Source organism: Suncus etruscus, chromosome 9 (assembly GCF_024139225.1).
Source record: "Suncus etruscus isolate mSunEtr1 chromosome 9, mSunEtr1.pri.cur, whole genome shotgun sequence".
Taxonomy (NCBI): Eukaryota; Metazoa; Chordata; class Mammalia; order Eulipotyphla; family Soricidae; genus Suncus; species Suncus etruscus.
The window spans coordinates 96,457,176-96,476,080 of record NC_064856.1 but is presented as its reverse complement, the minus strand read 5'-3'; the positions used below and the strand labels follow the sequence as shown (position 1 = coordinate 96,476,080).

The 18,905-nt window shown below is 40.0% G+C and overlaps 1 protein-coding gene across 1 annotated transcript in view; it reads left to right on the top strand.

Annotated features, from left to right (window-relative positions):
* Positions 1–18,905, top strand: part of CKAP5 (cytoskeleton associated protein 5) — a 108,270-nt gene that overhangs the window by 32,852 nt on the left and 56,513 nt on the right. Inside the window, 6 exon segments of the mRNA XM_049779974.1 lie at positions 1,062–1,175; positions 5,788–5,892; positions 9,397–9,486; positions 14,314–14,478; positions 15,440–15,568; positions 16,301–16,483. Of these exon segments, the coding sequence (XP_049635931.1) occupies positions 1,062–1,175; positions 5,788–5,892; positions 9,397–9,486; positions 14,314–14,478; positions 15,440–15,568; positions 16,301–16,483 (786 nt within the window).

The window sequence follows — 18,905 nt, the reverse complement described above, 5'->3', positions numbered from 1 at the left end:
TTGGTTTTTGGGTCACACCCGGTAGTGCTCAGGGATTACTCCTGGCTCTATACTGAGAAATCGCTCCTGGCAGGCTCAGGGGACCATATGGGATGCCGGGATTGGAACCACCGCCCTTCTGCATGCAAGGCAAAAACGCCTTTCCTCCATATTATCTCTCCTGGCCCAGTTTTTGGTTTATTTGTGAGAACAAAGGGCATACCTGGCTTATACCTGTTCAGGGCTTATACCTGGCTTTATGCTCAGGGATTACTCCTGGTGTGGCTTGGAAAACCATATGTAGTGCCAGAGTATGAACCCAGGTTGGCCACATGCAAGGTATGTGCCTTATCTTCTATACTATAACTCTGGCCCCATAGATAATTTTTGTTGAATTGAACATACTTAGATATGAGAGGGGGAGAAGGAAAGGAATATATGTTCAAAAGAGAATGCCAGCTTTGAAAGCAAGTAACAGGCAGAGACAGCAAAAAGCAAGTGAGATGGGGCCAGAGAGAGAGCATGGAGGTAAGGCGTTTGCCTTTCATGCAGAAGGTCATCAGTTCGAATCCCAGCGTCCCATATGGTCCCCCGTGCCTGCCAGGAGCAATTTCTGAGCATGGAGCCAGGAGTAACCCCTGAGCACTGCCAGATGTGACTCAAAATCCACACACACACAAAAAAAAAGAGCAAGTGAGATATGTATTCAAGAGAGAACATAGACTTGAAGTGTATATCTTCAATTTTGTTTGTGGCGGTTTTTGTTGTTGTTGTTCGGGTTCACACCTGGCATGGCTCAGGGGTCACTCCTGGCTCTATGCTCAGAAATCACTCCTGGCAGACTCGGAGACCACATGGGATGCCGGGATTAGAACCACCGTCCTTCTGTATGCAAGGCAAATGCCCTACCTCCATGCTGTCTCTGGCCCCTTCAATTTTGTTTTTAAGTAGCTCTTGAAAAACTTTCTGAAAACAAATAGTTGTAAGTTTTAGGGATTAGCATTAAAGTTATTAGCATGCAAGAGATAAGATTTTGCTTTCTTATTTTCTGTTTCACAAGCAATGCATATTTTGGCTTGCAGGAGGCAAAAAAATGGCAAGAGAGAAAAGAAGTCCTGGAAATTGTTGAAGGATTGGTAAAAAACCCCAAACTAGAAGCAGGTGATTATGCGGATTTAGTAAAAGCATTGAAGAAGGTAAGTTTGTGGAATTTTAGCATTGGTATTACAATGGGCTTTTCTCTCATTTTTTCCTTTTTCTTTCTCTTTCTCCTTTTCCTTCTCTATTTTTAAAATTGAATCACCACAAGATAGAGTTAAAAAGTTGTTGAAGGTTGAGTTTCAGTCATACAGTGTTCCACCACCCATCCCTTCATCATTGTTCATTTCCCTCCATCAGTGTACCAGTTTCCCTTCCGTTCCCCACCCCCCAACCTGCCTCTGTGGCAGATACTTTTTCTTATGTCTCTTATTTTGTTTGTTTTTATATTTGGGCCACACCTGGCAACACTGAGGAGTTACTACTGGCTCTGCGCTCATAAGTCATTCCTGGTAGGCTCAGGGGACAGGATGCTGGGAATCAAACCCAGGTCTGTCCTGGAACAGGCACATGCAAGGCAAATGCCATACCTCTGTGCTATATCTCCAGTCCCAAACTTTTTTTGTTTTTGGGCTATACCTGGCTGGCCACATGCAAGGCAAAAATGCCCTGCTGCTGTGCTATCACTTTGGCCCTTCTTTTATTTTTTTCTCTCCAGTTTTTCCTTGTAGGAACCATTACAACAGACCTTGATGTGAAATTTCTTTTCATCAGAAATATTTTTTTTTAATCATTTGGGAACTTTATTAAAATGTTTATTTTCCATTTTTTCAAAATAACCAAAAATTTTGGAAATATTAAGAAACATAAAATAGTGTTTGATCTTTTTCCCTTTAATAAATATAATATCCAAGTAGTCAGATTTTAGAACTTTAACCATTACACTATCACTACAATAATTATCATATAAATAAGGAAAGATGCTATTTTTGTGAAACATCAGTACATGAGTGTGCATATGCATGTTTACATAAATTGATTAAACTGAGATCATTACTATCCTAATATATAATAATCAAAATGTATTGAATCCATAGATGATTTATTCTATTTTTTTTTATCTTTTATTTGAAGACAAAGATGCAAAGAAAGGACAAGGTGAAGTTACAGAGGGAAGACAATCACCCATAAACAGAATTCTCAAAAATTCCCTTCTAATACTTTGATTTTGAATTTTCAACCAAAAAAGAAATAAGAAAAATAAAACAACACATGCATGTTTACTTTGTCCCTCAAGTTCCCAGATTATAGTACACTACAACATGAAATATTTTTTCTTGAGGCCGGTGCGGTTGTACAGCGTTAGGGCATTTGCCTTGCACGTGCCTGACCTAGGACGGACCGCAGCTTGATCCCCAGGCATCTCATAAGGTCCCCTGAGCCAGGAGTAACCCGAGTGTCACCAGGTGTGGCCTAAAAATAAAAAATAAAAAAAAAAGATTATTTTTTTCTATCACAGTTACATTATGATTTAAGCAGCTATTCATTTTTTATTATAAACATACATATTTAAAAAGATTGTTTCCAATTATTGTTTTATTGTCCTAGGTTTATTTGGAAGGATTGTTTTTCATCTCGTTATTACCATGTTGATTTTATCGATGCCATTTGCTAATTTCTATGATCCTTTAGTAAAAGAAAAGCTTGCTGATCCAGAACCAGACATTACAGCAGCTGACACTCTACAGGGTCTCCTGAGTCTGGTCAGGAGATCTCTGAGTGCAGAGCTAGGAGTAAACCCTGAGCACTGCCAGGTGGGTGTGACACATAACAAAACAAAACAGAATAACCAGCACCAGGTATTTCAGTTTTATAATTCTGTAAGATGAACAATTTATTTCACCTATCATGTTTTTCAGCCCTGATATTTCTGTTTGAATTTTTCTCATTTCTACTCTCATATCATCTTGAGTCTTTTGACCTGTCTGTTCCATCATTTAAGTTCTTTGAACATCCTAACATTTCCTCTCTAAAATCCTGATCTGAGGTGCTATGTAGATGTTGGATGTGTCTCCAGAGCTAGCATCTTCAGTCACAAGGTGTGGTTGGGTTCTTCGTAGATTTCCCATTGTGAACTATGTTGTATGGTACTGTTATTAAGTTTTGTGAGTACAGCTCCTTGACTGGAAGAAATACACAGCCATGGAGCTTTGCTTCGCAGCTGTGATCTTATTAGTCTCACACCAGGATGAACAATTTAAACTGACACTACTTATGAGACATTTACCTTGCACATGTGAGATCCTAGTTAAATCCCTAGCACCACAAAATGTAAAAAAGACTTGGCTCTATTTAATGGAATATAAAGACTGTTCTTTTGTGAGGTACCAAATAATACTACATTGTATTATCAACTTTTTTTTTTTTTTTTTTTTTTTTTGGTTTTTGGGCCACACCCTGGGACGCTCAGGGGTTACTCCTGGCTATGCGCTCAGAAGTTGCTCCTGGCTTCTTGGGGGACCATATGGGACACCGGGGGATCGAACCGCGGTCCGTCCTAGGCTAGCGCAGGCAAGGCAGGCACCTTACCTCCAGCGCCACCGCCCGGCCCCTATCAACTTTTTTTTAACACACCCGGTGACGCTGAGGGGTTACTTCTGGCTATGCGTTTAGAAATTGCTCTTGGCTCTGGATCATATAGGACGCCAGGGAGAGAATCCAGGTCCATCTTGGTCAGTCAAGTGCAACGCAAACGCCCTACCGCTGAGCTATTGCTCCGGTTCCTGTATTATCAACTTTTAAAGAATATGTGTTTATATGATCAGTTTATTGAAACAAGAAAATACTAAAAGGATATAATAAAACTTAATAGTTCAGAGAGATAGAACAGCAGGTATGTTCTACCATGCACTTTTGCCTTGTACCTCGCTAACTTAAGTCCAATTCCCAGCACCCAATATGGTCTCCTGAACCTACCAGGAGTAATTGCTGAGGACTATTAGATGTGCCCCCCCCCCCCCAAATCAAAGTTTAAAAAAAACCCTTCAAGGGGCCGGAGAGATAGCATAGAGGTAGGGCATTTGCCTTGCATGTAGAAGGACAGTATTTACAATCCCGGCATCCCATATGGTCCCTAAGCATGCCAGTAGCGATTTCTGAGTGTAAAGCCAGAAAGAACCCCTGCTGGATGTGACCCAAAAACCAAAAAAATAAACAAAAAAAACCCCAAAAAACTCCAAGTTAGATCACGTTGGTTTGTCAGCTTTTCTAACCTGAAATTATAGAAGATGACAACATTAATTACTTTAATTCTTGATATTTGTAGTAGTGATATCCTTTAAAGTCTCAGAAACCCTGATTTAATGAATACTTATTTGGCCTTTTTTTTTTTTTGTATTGCACTCAGTAATGTTCAGGGGAGAAAAGAGGCAAATGGCATTGTAGTCTGGGTGTGTATCCACCAGTATTTGGGACCTCGTCACTCCTGGTAATGTTCATGGAACAATTGAAGTAGGGTCTGATACATGCAAGACGTCTGTTACGGAGGGGACCACAATAATAGCACAGCAGGTATGGTGTTTGCCTTGCACATGGCTGATCTTGGTCCCCTGAGCCTGCTAAGAGTAACTAACCCCTGAGTGCCTCCGGGTCTGGTCCAAAAACCAAAGCTGGATGTCAGCAGTCAGACCTGGACCATCCCAGATCGCCCGCATGCAAGGCAAATGCCCTACCGCTGTGCTATCACAATCATTAATAGTTCATAGGCTCACTCAATAAAGGACAGTTAATGATTTGAAGTTAGTTTTAGTTATATTTTATTGGTAGAACTTTGATAGGAAACTACCAAATTTGATAGTATTCGTGATAATTTTAAAGCGTACTATGGTAATAATACCCAAAGATAATAGAAATGAGGGCCAGGAGACTGATTCATGGTAGAAAGCTTGCCTCAAAGAGGTGGGGTAGGAGGTAAAGAGAAAGGTCCACTATGACAATGATAGTTGGAAATAGTCACTCTTGACAAGAACTGAGTGCAGAAAGGTCAAGTGATATTTATGATTTCCTTTCAGTAAGTGTTGAAAACCCAGTACCTAAAAGGAAAAGGGATTTAGTGATGTTGAAACATTGTATGATTGACATGTAACCATAACATCTTTGAAACCATGTATCTTTGTAATTTTGTAACTGGTTACAGTGAGCAGGATACTTGGCTTGCATGCAGGTGGCCTGGGTTGGAGCTCAGTATACCATTTGGTCCCCAAACACTGCCAAGAATAATTTCTGAGTGCTGACAAACGAGAGTACCTCCAGGTGTGGTCAAAAATAATTTTTTTGTATTTGAAAATTTTCTAGAGACATACAGTATAGGGATAAGAATCTTGCCTTCCGGGGCCGGGCGGTGGCGCTCGAGGTAAGGTGCCTGCCTTACCTGCGCTAGCCTAGGAGACGGACCGCGGTTCGATCCCCCGGCGTCCCATATGGTCCCCCAAGCCAGGAGCGACTTCTGAGCGCATAGCCAGGAGTAACCCCTGAGCGTCACCGGGTGTGGCCCAAAAACCAAAAAAAAAAAAAAAAAAAGAATCTTGCCTTCCATGCAGCAGACCCCAGTTCAATCATTGGCGCCATTTATGGTCTCCCGCACCTCATGAAGTATTCCCTGAGTATAGCCAGATGCAAATACAAGCCCTGAACACTGCTAGATGTGACCCCAAAGAATTTGTTGTATTTCTCTTCTATAAAAGTGCTTTGACTTTCTTTTTTTCTTTATAGGTTGTTGGAAAGGACACCAATGTTATGTTAGTGGCTTTGGCAGCAAAATGTCTTACTGGCCTTGCTATTGGGTTAAGGAAGAAATTTGGACAATATGCAGGACATGTAAGTAACACTCCTTTTTTTTTTATATCAGTAACATCTAGAATGCCAATCTAGTTTTTTTTTTTATTGTTTTAGGGGTTTTGTTTGGTTTGATTTTGGTTTTTGGGTCACAGCTGGTAATGATCAGGGCCAGGGCTTAATGATGTAGTAATGATCCTGACTGTGCTCAGGAGACCATGTGGAATGCTGGATTTGGAAGAACCCAGCTCAGTTGCATTCAAGGTAAGTTCCTTACATTCTTGGAATCAAACCCAAGTAGGCTTATACACTTCATTATTGCTTCTTCCCCTTGAGTATTTCCTTTGGACCTTTTGTTTGCTAACACAATCCCTGACACAATAAAAATAAGTAAATACTGGAGCCGGAGCGGTAGGGCGTTTGCCTTTCACATGGCTGATCAAGGACAGACCTTGGCTCCATCCCCGGTGTCCTATATGGTCCCCTGAGCCAGGAGCAATTTCTGACTGAATAGCCAGGAGTAACCCCTGAGTGTCACCGGGTGTGTCCCCAAAATAAAAATAAATAAGTAAATACAGGGACAGGAGCGATAGCACAGTGAAAAGGCGTTTGCCTTGCATGTGGCTGAACCAGTACAGACCAAGGTTCGATCTCTAACATCCCGTATTGTCCCCCAAGCTTGCCAGGAGCAATTTCTGAGTGCAAGGCCAGGAGTAACCAGAAAAAAAAAAAAAAAAAGCAGTAAATACCAATTAAATATACATTTAGTGCATTTGTCATAGTTTTTTATTTGCATCGTTAAGTTTTAAAAAATTATTTGGGGGGCCAGAGAGATAGCATGGAGGTATGGGCATTTGCCTTGCATGCAAAAGAATGGCAGTTTGATTCCTGGCATCCCATATGGTCCCCTGAGCCTGACAGGAGCGATTTCTGAGCGTAGAGCCAGGAGTAACCCTTGAGCACTGCTGGGTGTGACCCAAAACCCAAAATAAATAAATAAATAAATAAATAAATAAACAAATAAATAAATAAATAAATAAATGAATAAATGAATAAATAAATGAATGAATGAATAATTATTTGGGGGGGAGTGTTGGGTTTTTGGATGTTGGTGTTGGGATGCCAGCAATACAACCTGGGTCCATTCTGGGTCGACCACTTGCAAGGCAAATGCCTAGGACGGACTACGGTTAGATCCCCAAGCATCCCATATAATCCCCCAATCCAGAGCGATTTCTGAGTGAATAGCCAGGAGTAACCCCTGAGCGTCACTGGGTCTGGCCCAAAACAACAACAAAAAACCAATTTCTTATTTAATAATTCTGGTTCTTGGATAAGATTTATTTGCTTTTTCTTTTTTTGGTGTTTTCGGCCACACTGGTGAGACTCCTGGCTGTGCACTCAGAAATCGCTCCTGGCTTGAGGGACCATATGGGATGAACCGCAGTCCCTCCTAGGTTAGCGCCGATAAGGCAAATGCCTTCCCGCTCCACGCCACTGCTCCAGCCCCTTATTTGCTATTTTTTAATTGCTAGCGGCTGGAGAGATAGTACAGTAGGTAAGGAAGGCTCTTGCTTTTATGCACAGCCGACCCATTTTCTATCCTCAGCATCCCATATCATCCCCTAAACCCACCATGAGTGAACCCTGAGGACAGAGCTAGAAATAATCCCTAAATACATCCAGGAATGGACAAAAAAAAAAATTCATAAATTTACTATAGTTTCTGATAGTATTCCTTTTCCCTTTAATATAGTGAAGGGACAAGGTACATTCCAATATAAAGAAGTATCAGAATCTTGGTTAGAAATTAATATTTATATGCTTATTTACCTAACCAGACCTACCCATTTGAGAATAATAAGCGGTGTAACTGATAGAAAATGTTGATATGGTTACATATAAGATATAAGAGAAGTGAGGAATGTTGCTATAGTAGTTCCATCATATAATTTTTGTGTCTTCAAAAAAGGAAATGTCTTTAATGTGTGGAAAGTCACATCTAGTGGAGGTTTGCAATGAAACCCCAGGATCTCACACAGATAAATTGAGCTACATCTCTTATCAAGAAAATGACATTTTTTAAAATTGGGACATCATCAGCAGTGCTGGTGATACTTGGACTTCTACTAATCAGGCCATTTGAAATCTCATTACCGCTGAGGCCTGACAATGCTAGAAAATTTGCCTCTTTAATTTAGTAGTATTATAATATTCACATGGTTGTATGAATTATAATTATGTTATTTAATCACAGAATTTTTATTACCACAAAAAGAAACTTTACACCTATTACTTATTCCATGCCCCCTGCTCCCTAGTTTCTGGCAACCATTAATCTCCTTTCTGTCTTTGGATTTGACATCTCATTACTTAGTGTTCGGGACATACCCAATAGTGTTCCTGGGAGTACTTAAGAAATCATGCAGTGCTGGTGATCATGCATCAGAGCATCCAGCATGCAAAGTATATGCCCCAGCCCTTTGAACTAGCTCCCTAGCCTGATCGTTATCTTATAGACAGAATACTTACATAATCATGTGTGACTGTCTTCTTTATCTTTGAATGATCATATGATGTTTTCAAGGTGTAGAATATCTATAATTGTTTTTTGGGGGAGGGGATAGGAGGACAATCCCAACAGTACTCAGGGGTTACTCCTGGATCTGTGCTCAGAAATTATTCCTTGCAGGCTCAGGTATCTATTTCAGATGCCAGGGATTGAACCCAGGTCTGCCATGTGCAAAGCAAACACCCTGCCCATTGTGCTTTCGCTCTGATCCTTGTATCTGTATAATTTTTTTTTGTTTGTTTTTCGGGCCACACCCATTGATGCTCAGGGGTTACTCCTGGCTAAGTGCTCAGAAATTGCCCCTGACTTGGAGGGACCATATGGGATACTGGGGGATCGAACCCAGGTCCTTCCTTGGCTAGGCTTGCAAGGCAGACACCTTACCTCTAGCGCCACCTTGCCAGCCCCATATCCGTATAATTTATCTTTAAGACCCCCCCCCCCTTTAGGTCTTTGGTACCCGGCAATGCTCTGACAGGCACAGAGGACCACCTGGGATGCCGGAGTTCGAACCACCGTCTGTCCTGAATTGGCTACATGCAAGGCAAACGCTCTAACTCTGTGCTATCTCTCTGGCCCTTTAAGCCTTTTTTTTATTTTTATTTATATATATATTTTTTTTGTTTTTTTTGACCACACCCTTTTGATGCTCAGGGGTTACTCCTGGCTTAAGCGCACAGAAATTGTCCCTGGCTTGGAGGGACCATATGGGACACCAGGGGATCGAACCGTGGTCCTTCCTTGGCTAGCGCTTGCAAGGCAGACACCTTACCTCTAGCGCCACCTCTCCAGCCCCAAGCCTTTTTTTAAACTTAATCTCCCACCCCCACTTTATTATTGTTGTTTGTGGTTGCAATGACTGGAAGTTGCATATACCTGACTAATACTCGTAATAATACTTATTATTATTATTATTATTATTATTATTATTATTATTATTTTGCCAATGATGTTCTAAATGTTCACTTTTAAAGGTTGTGCCAACCATTTTAGAGAAATTCAAAGAGAAGAAGCCGCAAGTGGTACAAGCCCTGCAGGAGGCAATCGATGCAATATTTCTTACTGTAAGTTGACAGTATGAGTGTTTTGTTTTTTTTTTTTTAAGTAACTTGTGTTGCAAGTCAGCCCCTAAAAAGGAAAGGAGGACAAGACTGAAGCCCAAAGACTCAGCATAAGTTCCAGCCAAAAAGCCTCTCGCCTTCCACAGACTTTTTTTTTTTTTATCCCCCAGAATCAGGTACCACCCAATGGTGGAAGCAGAATCAGGTACCACCATAGGGTGGGGGCAGAATGCAAGGTCTCACCCTAGGGTAGGGCACAATCACTGATCAGGGTAGGGTCAGTAACATAATAATCCCCTAAAATATTTACATATACAACAATTACCCCATTTGTTTTTAGTAATCAAACAATATTGTCTAAAATTATTAAAGGAAAAACTAGTCAATAATAAAAGAGCGGCTGTTTGCATAAGCGCCTCACAGGAAAATGTAAAGAAAAACTTCTAACCTAAACACAGGGTGTCTAAAACCAGAAACATGTATCAAGGAATCAACTACAAGCTCCTGAGAAGATAAGTCTAGGACGTACATAGATCCTTCGAAGAGACGCCAGAAAGGTTGTGTAGCAGACGAGACGAAGCACCTTTTCTTTATTTGTAGTTGTTGTTGTTGTTGTTGGTTTTTGGGTCACACCTGGCAGTGTTCAGGAGTTACTCCTGGCTCCACGCTCAGAAATCGCTCCTGCAGATACCGGCATTCGAACCAATGACCTTCTGCATGTGAGGCAAATACCTTATCTTCATGCTATCTCTCCGAACCCATTTTCATTCAAGTCCAGGTAGACCAGAAAGCCCATCTTTGAGGTCATTGAATTTGGCCCTTATTTTGGAGGAAGAAGCATATACCCCCTGCACAGTGGGGGGCCACTGCAAAGATGATCAGTAGACTTCTGAACTTAATCCAAGTTCTTAATCCAGGCTGAAGTCCATATGATGTCCGAAATTGATGTACCAATAAGGTTAGATTATTTATAGATGGGAGCTTAAGTCACAAGCCAAAAATGTTTAAGGCAGAGACCCTCCCTCTGTAAATAAACAACTTGAGGGCCCATCCAAAATGGATGGAACCTCCTATAAATCTAGTATTTTGCCTATGATGCACCCACGCAAAAAGCCCTGAGACCAGACAAAAATATCATTTAGGAAAATATAGACAACAATATCTAACCCACTAACCTAAAGTCAAGAAAGCAAAACCCTAATGTAATACAACATCAACTCCTAAGATTAAAAACTAAAATAGAAAAACATTAATTACAATAGTCAAAAGAAGTGTAGTACCAAATATAAATTCAAAGGATTACAATTATAAGAAAACTACAAAAGGTGAAATTTCTACAATACCAATCTGTAAAGATGAGGGGTCTGGAACTCCGAAAAGACCTGCCAAAGACACTTGATGGGTCTGGAAAAGCGGATTGAAGCCATCATGAGTTGGTTGGGCTTCTGCATTTTCTTTGGGATCCTTGCAATCTTGGGGTAGCCATTGTAGAGATGGTCACCAATAGCACTGTGTGTGTGGATGGAAAACCAGAGATTCAGATAACACAGTTTAACTGGGATCCAGAGATTGTGGGTCTTATCCATGGATATTTTCTCTGGGGTTTCATTGTGACACAAATTCCAGGTGGCTTCATTTTCAACAAGTTTGCAGCTAACGTGGTACAAAACTCCAACAGTCACAGATTTCTTCCTCGGGCCGAGATCAGGAGGCTTGTAATTGTGGGTGAAGGAGATGAGTTGCACATGTGAAGGGAATCCTGAGAATTAAATGTTAAGGACTAGGAAGGAAAGATAAGGAAGACTAAATTGGGGAAGATAAAGTTAGGAAGGAAAATAAAGTTAGGAAAAAGGGAACTATATACAAAATATGCAAAACAGACAGACACTGAACAAGACATACACATACAGACTTCACAAAAAATATGGCCATAATACTCACTCATACCAAAAAATATTTGTTGGAAAGGATCCAAAATAGAGCAAAAGAAAAGAGAATTCAGCTGAATCAACTAAAAGCGCCTTAAAATGTAATAGCCGGCAACTGTTTAGATAAATCATTTCAAATCAAAAAAAAATTTTTTTTTATGACAGAGCAGAGCAGATCTGAAAGAGAATTTCATGTATAATACAAACATTGAAAACTCTACTATAAGTGTATAACAGTATATATACAAAGTTATTGTATAACAGTAACTCTATGATAACCAATCATAGGCAAGAAGCACTGTGAAGAAAGTCCACCTAAAACTTATCATTATGTCAGCATCTTAAAACCTAAATTGAGGGAAATAAAGCAATGATGTTAAAATAAAAAATGAAAGTCGTTAAATGCGTATACCTAGAAAGAAAAACAACATTAATATAATGAGAAATTTCTCTTTCAGGTGAACCTTGACTAAATTAAATTGTAAAATTTAATGATTAGCTGAGATCTAGAGCAATAATGAAATTAAGACATAAATCCATCATACAAGGAAACACATTGGGGGTCCATGATTTTCAATCCATATTCATTGATCATGCCTGTGGAAAGAATCCTAGAGCATTAATAGCAACCTATAGGGAAGTTAAATGATTATCTGGTGTTCATTGTAGATCTTTAAGAAGTATAAAACAGGATGTATGCTGCTGCAGATTTCACCAATGTATTAGGGACTTTTTTGATGATCTTGTCATCAAAATTGATCCAGTGTTGTTTTGCAGCATTTTTTTTTTTTTTTTTTTTTGGTTTTTGGGCCACACCCGGCGGCTCAGGGGTTACTCCTGGCTGTCTGCTCAGAAATAGCTCCTGGCAGGCACAGGGACCACCGGGATTCGAACCAACCACCTTTGGTCCTGGATCGGCTGCTTGCAAGGCAAACGCTGCTGTACTATCTCTCTGGGCCCGTTTTGCAGCAATTTAACAGTATGAAGTACAGTGTCCATAGTAAACTTCACCATAATGGTTTGACACTAATGATAAGTTGTATTTCTTAATCTTGCTTTTATTCTTTGAAGTGAATTCTACTAAATTGGGGTCTTCTAAAGGAAAATCTATATAAGTGTGCATTTTTTTATTTGTTTGCCATCAAAAGCAAAACGTTTCAAGTGTATTATAAGTACTGGTGGCACTTTCCATAAGTACGTTTTCTTTGAAAAATACCTTCTAGTTTTGCAGCTGTTGCACAGAACTTTGTTGTCATCCCTTAACTCTTCTTCTTTAAAAAATTCAGAGAGGCATTACTGTAATATACATTTATCTGTAGATGTAACAGCCAGAGACAAATGAACAAATGTCTCATAAACCTTAGACTTTTGGTGGCATGTGAGACACTGTAGTATAGATTTGAATTGTCCTTGAAAGAGATCATAAATAATAGATTTGTGAGCTTTTGGTGTTCTGGACTAAATTCATAATTTTCATTTTCCATAAGATGTGTAGTTTTGTCTGTCATTAGATTTACAGTAAATAAGTCCTGATGTAGTCCCTCTATTAGGAACATCAGTAGTTCGTGTGGATCCTGCTGATTGTGTCCAGCAAACTGGTCATTAAGTAAACCAATTGTTACTTTGAAGCTTTCAGGGTTAATATATCTATGAAATCCATTTCCCATGGTTTTGATGAGCCAACCAAATTCTTCGGCTTATTTACCTTCATGCCCCATCGGATTTTTCTTGTTAATATCCTTTTTATAATGATCTTGATGAAAATACTGAGTCAAGTCTGAAATATTATACAAGCATTGCAATATTGAGTTCATGTAGCAAGAGTTTCCTATATTTTGGAGCCCAGTTAAGACAGGTTCCTGTCTTTCCTTTTGCATCTCGGAGTGTAAGGGTTTATCACTACCATCAGTCTCACTCAAGATATCATCTGTATAATGAAATATCATGGCTTGAGGAAATTTTTCACGAGCAGGGCTCAAAACCTTATCTACAAAAAACTGGCACATTGTTGGGGAATTCAGCATACCTTGGGGGAGAACGGTCCATTGGAAATGTCTGCAGGGATGGGTATTGAGAGAAGGAACTGAGAATGCAAAACGTTTTTTATCATCTGGGTGGTTAGGAATATGGTAGAAGCAGTCTTTCAGATCAATTATAATTAGTGGCCATTCCTTTGGAATAACTACAGGTGATGGTAAGTTTGCAATTTGCCCATAGGTATCATGAATAAATTTACAGCTCTAAGATCCATCAAAGTCTCTATTTACTGGATTTCTTTTTTATAGTGAATATAGGTGAATTCCATTGAGAAAAAGATGGTTCAATATGTCCTAAACTTAGCTGTTCCTCCACTAATTCTGTCAGCACCTTAATTTATCAATTTTAAGGAGCCACTGACCTGTCCAAATTGGTTCGTCAGATTTCCATTTTATTTTTATTGGTGCTGGTGTTTTTATGGTAGTGGCCCCTATTAAAAATTTTGGGTTTTTAAATCAAAAGAAGGTTCGGGCTCTTCTGGAGCTAATGGGATGTGGAATTCTGCTTTCCACTGTTTGTGTAGGTCATTGCCCCACAGGGATGGTGAAAATGGGCCCACGTGAGGTCTGATTATTGCTTTTTGATTTTTCTGGGCTGTAAAGTGTACGTCCTAGATTTATCTTCTCAGGAGCTTGTAGTTGATTCCTTGATACATGTTTCTGGTTTTAGACACCCTGTGTTTAGGTTAGAAGTTTTTCTTTACATTTTCCTGTGAGGCGCTTATGCAAACAGCTGCTCTTTTATTATTGACTAGTTTTTCCTTTAATAATTTTAGACAGTATTGTTTGTTTACTATAAACATTGTAATAGTTTGATGTTCCTTACAGTTAAGAATGATCGCTAACCACATTTTTTTTCCCTAAAGACCACACTCCAGAATATCAGTGAGGATATTTTAGCAGTAATGGATAATAAAAATCCAACCATCAAGCAACAGACTTCTCTTTTTATTGCAAGAAGCTTCCGGCATTGCACTGCTTCTACCCTGCCAAAGAGCCTACTAAAGCCCTTTTGTGCTGCTTTACTCAAGGTATAGATTTCTTTGAAATTGGGGCAATGTTCTATGGTTCGGAAAGGCTTAGCTTTCATTTTATCCATACATTGTTATACAGTTGAATCTGTATGCAACTAGTTGGGACTACTGTAAGGTCATTTTTATTACCAACGGTGTCTATTACCAAAGGTGTCCTTAATCCCCCCCAAATTGTGAAAGAGTAGCTGTTAGTTGACACCCCCCCCCCCAAAAAAAAAAAAGGGCAGGTATAAGTTTCAGTAAATTGTCAGATCAAATTATTTTGTTTTGGGCCATCCCTAGTGCTCCTGTTGGTCTTACTATTGGCTTGATGTGCTGGATTTATTCCTGGCAGAGCTCAGGGCCCATATGGGGTGCCAAGGGTTGAACCTGGGTCTGTCCCATGCAAGGCAAGCACTGTGCCATCTATCTGGCTCCTCAAAGCAGATTTTTTATTCTACAACTATCACTGAAAATTAGTAATACTAGGGCCATACCAATAGTGCAGCAGGTAGGGTATACTCTTTGACATTGCAGACCCAGATTCGATCACCTTATCCCATATGATCCCCCAAGAATATAAGGAGTAATATCTAAGTGCAGAACCAGGAGGAACTTCTGAGTGCTGCCAGGTATGGATGGGCCCAAAACAAATAAAAAGATGGCTTTAAAAATTATCAGTAATACTTATAAGTGTGTATATTAAAATTGTTTTGCTCTTTTCTTTTTTTTTAATTTACTTTTAATTATGAGAACAAAGATGCAAAGAAAGAGGACAAGGTAAAGTTACAGTGGAAGGACAATCACCCATAACATAATTCTCAGAAGTCCCCTTGCTGATATCTTAACTGAACTTTCAGCCAAAGAACATTAAGATAAATAAGACAGAATCCATGGACAATTATTTTGTCTCTCAAGTCCCCAGATTGTAACACATTATAATATTTCTTAACATGTTTTGCTCTTTTCTGGATTATAGCACATCAATGACTCTGCTCCTGAAGTGAGAGATGCTGCATTTGAAGCTTTGGGTACTGCTTTGAAAGTGGTTGGTGAAAAAGCAGTAAACCCATTCCTCGCTGATGTTGACAAACTCAAGCTTGACAGGGTCAGTAAAGCATTCTTTTGTTTGTTTTTTGGCCACACCTGGTAGCATTTATGGTATACTCCTGGCTCTGTACTCATAAAATATCCTTGGCTAGTTCTGGCCCCAGTGAAACATTCTAATAAGTTTAGACAACAGTGTTCTTTCACTGCATTCTGTTTTGTTTTGTTTTGAAAATTAGAGCTTTCTGTATCCTTTTGTTCAAGATTTCTTGTTTTAATAAAAAGTATATGGGGGTCAATTTTTTAATTTTTTAATCATTTATATAGATACAGATGTAAATTAAAGCAATAAATTAAAACTGAGTGACCAATCTGCAAAGGATGTGAATGCTTTAGATGGTGTGGGTGTGGGTGTGTGTCACACCCGCCAGTGCTCAGGGGTTGCTCTTATCTCTGCACTCAGAAATCATGCCTAGCAGGCTCAATGAATCATATGAGATGCCGGGAATTGAACCAGGACTGTCCTGGGTTGTCCATGTGCAAGGCAAACGCTCTACCTCTCTGCTATCGCTCTGATCCCTAGACGAATTTTTTAATTGTAATTTGTGTAGGATTAAAAAGTAATGCATTATTAATGTATACCTGCTATCATTAAAGTCCAGATAATTTATCATTGTTGTGAAGAAAACTTTACTTTGGATTCTCATGTAGTTGTAGTTTAAAGTGATTAATAATGTAGCGATTGTGATACAAAGTGGAGCTTAATGATTTTCATTTCAATTTCTATCTTCAGATCAAAGAATGTTCAGAAAAAGTAGAGTTGGTACATGGGAAGAAATCTGGACTAGCAGCTGATAAAAAGGAACTGAAGTCTGTGCCAGGAAGAACTGCTGCTTCTGGGTCTGCAGGAGATAAGGACACAAAGGATGTTTCTGCACCCAAACCAGGACCTTTAAAAAAGGTTCCTGCTACCAAGGTATGACTTGGAAAATATGATTTAAAAATTGTTTTATAGGGGCCGGGCAGTGGCGCTGGAGGTAAGGTGCCTGCCTTACCTGCGCTAGCCTAGGAGACGGACCGCGGTTCGATCCCCCGGCGTCCCATATGGTCCCCCAAGCCAGGAGCGACTTCTGAGCGCATAGCCAGGAGTAACCCCTGAGCGTCACCGGGTGTGGCCCAAAAACCAAAAAAAAAAAAAAAAAAAAAATTGTTTTATAGAAAATCTGATCTCAAATTGATGTTGTTCTTTTTTTGGGGGGTGCACACCTGGCGGTGCTCGGGGGGTTACTCCTGGCTGTCTGCTCAGAAATAGCTCCTGGCAGGCATGGGGGACCATATGGGACACCGGGATTCGAACCAACCACCTTAGGTCCTGGATCGGCTGATTGTAAGGCAAACGCTGATGTGCTATCTCTCCGGGCCCAAAGTAGTAAGATGAGCAAGGTGAAGTTGAGGGAGGTACTTTTTTTTTTTTTTTTTTTTTTTTTTTTTTTTTTGGTTTTTTGGGTCACACCCAGCAGCGCTCAGGGGACCATATGGGATGCCGGGATTTGAACCACCAACCTTTTGCATGAAAGGGAAATGCCTTACCTCCATGCTATCTCTCCAGCCCCTGATGTTGTTCTTTTGATATTTCTTTTGAAAAATTATTTCATTCATTCAAAATACAGCAGAGCATCTCTAAACAAAGCAGAGTACTCTGCAGTAAACTCCCATCATTTAGAACTTGAATAGAGTTGAAAGTGATATAAAGGTATACATTGAGTACATCTGGGAGGCCATATTAGATGCCAGAAATCAAACCCAGGTCAGTCCTGGGTTGGCTGCATGCAAGGCAAATGTCCTACTTCAGCCCCTACAATTGAGCACATTTTTATTTTATTTTACTTTATTGTAACAATTATGATCAACAGAATCCTTCATAGGTGAATTTGAGATATTCAATTAGTCAGGGCCCTTCCCACCACCAATGTCAATCTCCCTCCACCAGAGTGCGTCCTAGACACCACTCTTTGCCCCTCTGGCCTTCCAGTATAACAGGCCTCATTAAGTTTAGATTGTTAACGTCTAGGTCCCTTGATACTATTAAAGTTGACTTTGGGGGCCCTCGAGGTGGCGCTAAAGGTAAGGTGTCTGCCTTGCAAGCACTAGCCAAGGAAGGACCACGGTTCAATCCCCCGGCGTCCCATATGGTCTCCCCAAGCCAGGGGCAATTTCTGAGCGCTTAGCCAGGAGTAACCCCTGAGCATCAAACGGGTGTTGCCTGAAAAAAAAAAAAGTTGACTTTGGCTTGGATACTTAATTCTGTTTACATTTATTTCCCTGCGAATGCATCTGAGACCACTTGACCCCTAGCCTCCAGCCTTTCTTTGATTCTTCTTAGTTTTATAGATAAATGCAGGAATATGTGGTAAAATAAAGTAATCCATGTCCCAAGGGTCTATGAAAAAGGCAGGAACACCAATTTAAAATATAAGAGATTTAAAAATTCCATTAAGAATAAAAGGTGTGTGTATGTGTGACGGGTTATTTGCTTGTTTGGTTTTTTGCTTAGGCACAGCAAAATCTGAGGGAAATAAAAAGGAAAAACCTTTGCCTAAAAATAGGGAGAACTTACCCGTGAAGTATCCTGACATAAGACCAATTACATTCTCCAGAAATACTAAGTTGTCTTATCTCAAAGTCTTTCTCTGTGGTCCCAGTAAAAGTTTTTCACAATCATGATTGTCGCAGCCAGATTTCTTTAGTTAGAGATCCTGGTTTTGTACAGATCCTATGTTGAAGTCAGGGTGACATGGATCGTCCTTTGGTTTCATCTCACCATTAGGTGGCAATGCAGGAAGCCCTGCCCTTAAAGCAAGTTGCTGCTGTTACCAAATTGTCAGGGTATCATATAGTTGATGCCAGGGTAGCATTAAGGCCATCCCTCATAGAAAACTGATTGCTGGTGCAGTTGTAGAAAACCATGATGGTTCCATAGATGAGATCAAAGGTTAAGGGGTGATTGGCCAGTTTCTGATCTTCTGGAGCCTACACCTAGTCACTATGAAAAGTGTTCAGGGTGTATGGCCCCACTGCCATATAAAATCTATGGAGAGATAGCATGGAGGTGAAGTGTTTGCCTTGCATGCAGAAGATTGGTACTTAGAATCCCGGCATCTCATATGGTCCTCGAGCCTGCCAGGAGCGATTTCTGAGCATAGAGCCAGGAGTAATCCCTGAGCACTTCTGAATGTGACCCAAAAATAAAAGAAAAAAGAAAAGAAAAGAAAGATCTATTTTGTTCCAATCCTTATTAGATAAGAACTTGTTTCCACACATAAGATTTCCCCCAGTTTTGTTGCTGTTATTGTTTTAGGCTTTTTGAGCCAAACTCGGCAGCACTCGGGTTACTTCTA